This window comes from Dioscorea cayenensis, unplaced genomic scaffold (assembly GCF_009730915.1).
Source record: "Dioscorea cayenensis subsp. rotundata cultivar TDr96_F1 unplaced genomic scaffold, TDr96_F1_v2_PseudoChromosome.rev07_lg8_w22 25.fasta BLBR01001243.1, whole genome shotgun sequence".
NCBI lineage: Eukaryota > Viridiplantae > Streptophyta > Magnoliopsida > Dioscoreales > Dioscoreaceae > Dioscorea > Dioscorea cayenensis.
Genome location: NW_024087634.1, coordinates 101691 through 110228, shown reverse-complemented (window position 1 = coordinate 110228; position 8538 = coordinate 101691). Strand labels below are relative to the sequence as shown.

The following is an 8538-nucleotide window of genomic DNA, read 5'->3' as shown; positions in this document are numbered from 1 at the left end:
TTAAGCATCTTGTAAAAAATCTAAACAAAGGCGGGACTAATAAGTTAATTTGTACGGGATTTATTATTTAAACTTTGTTTTATTTATTCTGGTCAAAATTTGCATGATATCCAAATAAATTAAACAAAAAGCAAAATAATATTCCTAAATTTGACTGACTTTTATAATTCCCTATTAATCCCTAACGTTTGAAACATCTCCCACTAATCCCAGTCCTATCATACTCTTTTTATTTATTTTCTTCATTCAAAAACTCTCAAAGCTCCATATTTTCCTTAAACATAATCAAATAAATATTATTTTGGATTAAAAAAATTAAAAATCTAGATATTAATTGTGTGTGTTTTATAGAAGGATCTTTTTAGGAACAAACATACAACTTTAACAGTTTGAGGTCCATAACAACTAATAAAATAAATAATATATTACTAATTATAGTATACAAACAAACACCTTATCCTATAGGCATTGTTCCTTTCCGTTTGGATAGAAACAAAAGATCAAGTTTCCCGTAGTAACATACTTAGCTCTGGGTTCTTTATGCTTGGCTAGAGACTAAAGATCAAATCTCTCGTAGTTACATATTTAGAAAACCTTTGTATGCCTCTAACTAATGACTTGTCTATATTTTATTAAACAAAATATATAAAAATATAAGTATATCTACCTACAACGAAATCAAATATTTGACCTCTTTTTAAAAAAAATGAATCATCAATTAAAGAACTCATAATTTAATGGTATTGACTCATTATAAAAAGTGAGTGTGAGATCCTTGCCAGATAATTAATTCTCGGCCAGTAAACATACCTTCCATGTATAGTTTTTTATTTTTTTACCAAACATGAATTGACTAGACCAAGTCACTTGAAAGAAGAAACATTGAAAAATATAAATCCAACCAATCCATCAGGACCATCACAAGCCCATCAAAATTGAAAATTCAAACACATCCTAATCTTATCAACTAACAAACCCAACCCCCTCTTCCCATCTCGCGGACCTCCGTTTTTCCCGCCAACAAATCCTCTCTCCCTTTCATCTCTCTCTCTCTCTCTCTCTCATTCCCAAACACAACTCTATCTCTTTTCATCATCATCATCATCATCAATCTTCTTCTTCCCTTCTCTCCCTCCTTTTCTTTCTTCTTTTTCTTTAACAACAGCTTCATCATCCTAAATTGTTTCCCATATATCAACTCCTCTCCAAACACACTCTTCCATACATACACATTTAGCTATAGATATCACTCTATTTTCTCATATATATATATATATATAGTATGTATATATAACTTAATATAAATATATCAATGAAAGGAGAGAAACAAAAACAAAAACAAAAGGAAAAGCAAAAAAGAAAAGAAAAGAAAAGAGAAAGAGGAGGAGGAGGAGATGGCAAAGAAACAGAGCCATGCAGTAACATTGAACCATCATCACTCCACTACACCCACTCAGACCCTTTATTCACCACATCATCATCATCCACACCAGTCATTGCCACTGTCGTCGATGATCCTTCCGACAAGGACACCAACAACAAAACGACATAGCAGCAGTAGCTTCTCCGACCGGAATCCGACTTCCACCGAAAGCTCCCCCATTAACATGTCCCCTTGGTCCAATTCCCACTCTCACTACCACCACCAACAACCACTCTGCTCCGCCTGCTGCCGATCTTTTTCCCCACTGGCACTGGCCTCGTCGGCTCTCTCGTCCGTGAAGAAGGCCACATATACTCCCTCGCCGCCTCCTCCGGCCTCCTCTTCACTGGCTCTGACAGCAAGAACATCCGTGTATGGCGTAATCAGAAGGAGTTCTCCGGCTTCAAGTCCTCCTCCGGCCTTGTCAAAGCCATTGTCATCTCCGGCGGCCGTGTCTTCACCGGCCACCAAGACGGCAAAATCCGAGTGTGGCGCCAATCCCCTAAAGACCCCAAAGTTCACAAACGTGTTGGCACTCTCCCAACTCTCAAAGACCTCATCAAGATGTCCATCAACCCCAGGAATTACGTCCAGCCACGCCGCCGCAAAGGCCGCCATGCCGCGGCCAAGTTCCGACATTCTGATGCCGTGTCATGCCTCAGTATGGATGAAGCTCATGGTTTGCTCTACACTGGTTCTTGGGACCGCACCTTCAAGGTCTGGCGTGTGGCTGATTCTAAATGCTTGGAGTCAGTGCAGGCGCATGAAGACACCGTCAATGCCGTCGTCGTTGTCGCACTGGAAGGGTTGGTTTTCACTGGCTCTGCTGATGGCACAGTGAAAATGTGGAGAAAAGAGATGACGGCGCCGGAGAAGAGAACCACCAGGCATGAACTGCAAGGGACCGTGCTCCGGCAGGATAGTGCCGTGACAGCATTGGCAGTAGGGCCGGGGGCACTGGCAGTGTATGCAGGGTCATCAGATGGTGTGGTGAATTTTTGGGAGAGAGATGGGGGCAGAATGGTGCATGGTGGTGAGCTGAGAGGGCACCGGCAGGCAGTGCTCTGCGTGGCGGCTGCCGGAGCTATGGTGTTCAGTGGATCGGCGGACTCCACAATTTGTGTGTGGAGGAGGGAAGGGGCTGTGCATGCATGTGTGTCGGTGCTCACCGGACATGCTGGGTCCGGTGAAGTGCTTGGCGGTGGAGCCTGATGTAGAGGCGCCAGGGGGAGCCACCATCTGGGTGCTTTACAGTGGGAGCTTGGATAAGTCTGTTAAAGTTTGGAAAGTTGCAGAGCAGCTTCCAATGACAACGGAGCTCACCGGAGGTGAAAGGTCCGGCCAGCCATTGTTTGACACTTATTGAATGAATGACACTGTTCCATTGTTTTTTTTTACTTTTTTTGTCCCTATGGTTCTCTAGTGTGTAAATGAATCACTATACTCGGTTTGTAATATGAGAATTCAGACAGAAGAAGAAGATGATGATGAAGAACATATAAAGAATCAATTAAAACTAAAACTGAAAAGAAACTGAGAGACTCAGTCAGTATTCATTCAAGTAGCTAAATTTCAGAAAAGCAAGCTTACACGGTAATAGCTCCATCCTTGGGGATTTTTAGTGCTGCAGTTTATAGTGACGCCGATGAATTCGAGTTCATCCTTGTAAAGATGAAGTCTGTTGTTATAAAACTCTTTGTCGATGGATGTGATGGAGGCGGTAACGCTGCAAGAGACTTCGTACGGAGTAGAAAGGATGCAATGTTTCGGAGAAGCGCAACCGGTGATGGTCTTCATCCATTGTCCATCTTTGATGCTCTCGATGAACAATTCAGGTAACACCACATCTTTCTTCTTTCTCAAACACTTGAGCCAGTCAAGCAATATAAAGGCCTGTTCAGCAGTTAAAAGAGAGCAAGTGCATGGTAACTTTACATTTGGAGGCCATAGCTCTGGCAAATCAACAGCATTAGTATACTTGCACAAGTAGCTCATGAAGTCTGAAGTTTCTCCTTGAATTTGATTATAAAAACTCCCCAGGGGGATATACTTGCTGTCAGCAAAGGGGTTGAACCCAAAAAGTTTCATCCATTTGCTGCCAGCTGCAGGAACAAGTGTTAAAGTTCGGTCCACATGCACATTGCGACAATCATCAACTATTGGCATCTTTTGGCAAAATCTAAACACCTCTGACTCCCAGAGAAAATTGTTCACCTTGGATTCATGGAGAAAAAGAGGGAGTTGTATTAGGGAGTCAAGGTTTTGTTTTTCCTGTAGGTATTTAATTAAGATGCATGAGTAATCACAAACGAGTATCTGCGACACATTAGCTTCGAGATTCAGCCAGGCACACATGATGTTGCTTCTCCGGTGAGTTGTGATGACATCCTGGATTTCATTTGGCAAGAACAACAGATTGCCTGGGAAACCAAATTTCTGATGCCATTGACTGATCCAAGCATGCTCGCGAGCATTCACAGCGAAACAAAGCTTGACCTCACCCTTTCTGAGAGTATTCATACTAAAGAGCTTCTCTTTGTTATCTTCTGCAATGTACTTCAGAATCGGGGTGTCACCAACTGCACTTTTGCGCAATACACTCCAGTTTGAAGCCAAAGCCAATAGGAACACAGCATACATGTCCTCGTCGAGCTGTTGCACTAGGTTGCAATCTTGTATACATTTGTCATACCAGTCAGGGTTGGATTCTGAGGAGTCCACTCCAAGATACTCCATAATTCCCCTATTTTCCTTATTGTCTAGAGGCTGGCAAAGAGGTGATTTCTCCCCAGGTCGCATTGGGCTCAGATGTATCTCTTCATACTTCAAACAGGTCAGGATTCTCCGAAAACAAGGTAAGATCATTCTCACATCAGATGGCCTTGCAAATTGAATATTTCCATCAGATAATGACTCACAAGGTACTATGGCTAAATCTTTCACCTTGTGTTGGATTGCCAGCATAATAGAGTTTATAGCCTCTGCTTCCTTGGATCTGCCAATGCTGAGTACATTAGCAGGTAACCAGCAAATAACATGAGCTCCAGCCTCATCCTTACTCATTTGCACATTGTTCACAAAGGTCCTGACGGCATTTAAAAATGCGACAGGAACATTATTGAAAACCTCCTTATTCCATTTGCTGTCAAAATCTATATCCATGGGGTCAGTTTGCACAATGTCAGACTGAACCAGGAATGGGAATATGGTTATTATCCTCGATGGAAACTGTGAGAAAATGCCAACAGGAAAGCCTTCAGTCAATCTCGGTCCCAGTGGACAGGCCATGGCAATGACAACATTCTCCATAAGTTCTCTTCCATTAATCCTGAGCTCAGGTTTCATAGGAAATATCTGCCTGTACAAGTAATAGTCACAGGAGAATAACTGACCTCCATTATTGATTGAGAGGGAGACCACCGACGAGCTTGTGTGTGACTCATTTGTGACAGTGTATTTAGTCTTTCGGCTGACCATCTTAAATAACAAAAACCGAAAAGGAAATGGAGGCTCTAAATATATGAGCACTAGCCGTTCTAGTTTGGACAAGAAGAGCAAATTCTCTCCTCGTACTTGACCAAATTGCCCAATCACAAAATTCATCTTCTCTGGCCTCAGAGGAAGAACAATAATGGTACCTATATGTTCCTTTCTGAGAGAAAACTGATTCTCTACTGCTTTAACAATTAGGTCAGAATCCACCCATTCAGGAACAATGGGAATTGGCCACTTATAATCAGTTGTTTCAGTAAATCTGATTCGATAGCCATTACTAAATATGTATGGTTGTGAACTGATTTTAAGTACGCTCTTGAACCCAATTCCTGCAGAAAGAGCCTGATGTTGGGATGGGGATTGGTAAACCACAGGCATGACAATATAGAGAGCAATAAAGCTGAATGTTATTCAGTCAGGCTCTATGATCATAACCAGGATGCAATAATAAATGAATTTAACAGCACTCAAGAAACTCACACAAGAAAAATATTTCAGTCAAGTATCATTGCATCTAAGAAATAAGATCAGCCAGATCACTTACAAGCATTACACAATTACAGTAAAAAAATAAATAAATAAATATGCAAGGCCTAGCAACAATGGTTTATCAGACTTCAGAAATAATATCTGTAACATTTAACCTACACAAAACAATCTACTGAACACTCAGAATCTGCAAAAAACCAAGATAAGGCAGGCACTCAACAAACGAAATTTGAATACACATAGTAGATTCAATTTTATTAATGCTCTGGGATCCTGAGCAGAAGTGCCATACTGATTTAGATGAAGCCATTATGTATCTCAATAAAGATCAAATTGAATGTATAAATCATAAAATCTCTCTTATCCATATTCACTAGGTCACTTTTGCAACAGGTATAAACAAAACAAGCCTAAAAAACACAGGCACAAAATTGTAATAGAAGAAAGATCAAGCATGGCAATAATATCAAAGATCAAACAGAAGAATGAGTCACCTCTCTGAACAACAAAACCTTCATGCCTTCTTGCCTTCTTTGTTGACTTGCCAATACTACAAATTCGCTCAATGTCCTGCTCTGAGAATCCAACATCATTGCACATGACAAAAAGAGTTTGTGCACATCCACTAAAAGTCAAATCTTTTGTTACGACTTTGAATTCTAGTGTAGGGATTATATCAGCTGCGTATGTATTCTCATCAGCATTCTGCATTCAGGTAAACAGAGAACACAACGAAAAATAACTATTTATTCTTTGAAAAAAAAAACATTTTTATGAAAAAGATGAAAGCCAACCAAACGTGTCATGATTCAAGGCATAATGGAGGAACGAAGAAGAAAACAAGAAGGAAATTTGGTTTCTTGTATTATTAAAGCTTTCTCTTTTCATTTCCTTTCTCTTTTCTCCTTCCATTTTCCTTCAATCCAAACAAAACTAATTGAACCAACAAGCACTAGATTGAGCATAATAACTAAATCCATCAAAACATTCCTAAATTTCCTTCAAGATTCCAGCAATTGATTTTCCCTTCTTTCATTTTTTTCCCTTCAATCCAAACATACCTTAATTAAGCCAATAAAACTTAGATTGAACATAACAAAGCATTCTTAATTAGCTTTACTCAAAATCAAGAAAATAAAGAAATCACACACAATAGCACCAAACAAACATCCACACAAGAACACAATCAAGAACCCTAAAATGGAGAACCACAAGATACAAACGAATTAAACCATTGAAATCAAAACCAAATACAACCTTAAACAACCCGAAATCCTTAAAGATTTTCATTTTACCTGGATAAGTTCCTGGACGAAGCTGAAGCCATCCTTGTCGATCTCCTCAGCAAGTCTCTCAGCAGAATCAACGAGTTCCTTGGTCTCAACGCTCATCTCCGGAGCTCCAATCGAGAACTTGGTTCTTCTAATCTCTTCTATATGCTTTCTCGCAGCACTGATCCTCTGAGGAGACGCCATTGATGAGCTCTGAAGAGAAGAAGAGCTCCAAGACTCCATTGACGAAAGCTCTTCCCAATTTATAGGGTTCGCGCCATTGGAGAGATGAAAGAACAAAATTACGTATTACCCCTTGTGATTTTGAGAAGGACTAAATGGTAATAATAAATTTAATAACTTTTTTGCGTAAATGGCCCTGTAAAACATCGTAATCTAGATTTTAAAGCAAGAACACTTTTTGAATTACCCCCTGAGATTGTAATATTTATTATATACAAAAAAACCCTTGTTTATAGAGTGATAATATGTTAGTAAAAATATGATTACATGATTTAGTTACTAGAATTATTCAAATAATGTGAAACTTAATTTAATTAGATAAAGAAACTAAAATTTACTCTTTTTTATCTTGTGTGTTTTTGTTTGGATAATGGTGAATAATGGGTTAATTTTAATGTAACTATATCCACAGAAATAATTTCAATTCTTTTATATTTTATAAATAAACCCTTTCCCAAAATTAGAAATTAACACATTCTATTACATATTGTTAGAATATAGTTCATATTATGTGAAAGGGTATTTTCCACATCTTTAACTGAAGGGTATGCATATAAATAGAAAATTTATTGGGTGTACATGTAATTTTGATTTTTTTTTTTTTTTTGTTAATGATGTAGTTGTCAAGTTGTGATTGCAACTATATAGGTAAGTTATTTGAGTGGATAAAAATTATTAATTTTTTTTCTTATTTAAATATCATGGGTTAATTATCTGTGATTTGATTTGGAAATAAGAAAATTAAACAAATAGCTAGGGAAATGAAATCTTATAACATAATTTCCCTTCCCATCTTCTATATTTTTTAATCAAAATCCAAATAAGTAGGTTGAATTATTTGATTTAGATTAAAAATTAATTGAATTTTAATTTATAATATTAATTATCTAATTAAAAAATTTAAACTTTGTTGTATATACATATATTTGATGGAGTGGATAAATCACAATTAAAAAAAAAGATTTAATCATAAAAATGGTCACTGTACTTTTCTCTCTTTTTCCTTTTGGTCTCTGCACTTCAGATTCCTCAAAATGAGTCCCTGCACTTTTGAAAACAAGTATATTAGGTCCAAATGACTACTGGCGTCAAGTTTGCCATTGAAGTTGCTGACATGGCTTTCTCTGGAATAAAAAACTAATAAATAATGATAAAAAACTTTAACCTTAACAAGTTTACATCCGCCAACCCGGATCCAAAAACTTAACCCTATTAAATCCCTAATGGCCCACCTTCTTTTAGTTGTGGTCATTTCCACCGTCGCCTCTTGCCCGGAGCAACCATCGCCATTACCCTGCATCACAAAATACGACCGTAAGCCTACATTCTTTTTTACGGCGAAGATAGGGCTCCAATTGCGGCCTCGATATTAATCCTTTGGATGAATGCCATGGTTTGAATGCTCAAGACCATTCATTATTTGAAGAACATATACACGACTCAAGTTTAATTGTATGGAAGTTTTTGCATCTTGATGACAATTCTAACATACACACATGGCACAACAATTGGAAGAAAACTTCACAATTTATCATATAATATGCTACCTGAATCCAATTATATTGACAGTAAATCCAATCGAATGGAAAATAGAAACTCCACAATTACACATAAGAA

At 38.1% G+C, this 8538-nt stretch overlaps 1 protein-coding gene and 1 pseudogene across 1 annotated transcript; one reads left to right on the top strand and one right to left on the bottom strand.

Moving 5' to 3' along the window:
• Positions 1–1350: 1350 nt before the first annotated feature.
• Positions 1351–2822, top strand: LOC120255924 (annotated as a pseudogene).
• On the bottom strand, positions 2811–6947 carry LOC120255923. Its single transcript, XM_039263692.1, has 3 exons — positions 6703–6947; positions 5902–6112; positions 2811–5247 (listed from the first exon to the last, which is right to left on the bottom strand). Exons 1-3 carry the CDS (start codon positions 6919–6921, stop codon positions 2996–2998), a joined length of 2682 nt encoding a protein of 893 aa, XP_039119626.1. The 5' UTR covers positions 6922–6947; the 3' UTR covers positions 2811–2995.
• Between the last annotated feature and the right edge of the window lie 1591 nt (positions 6948–8538).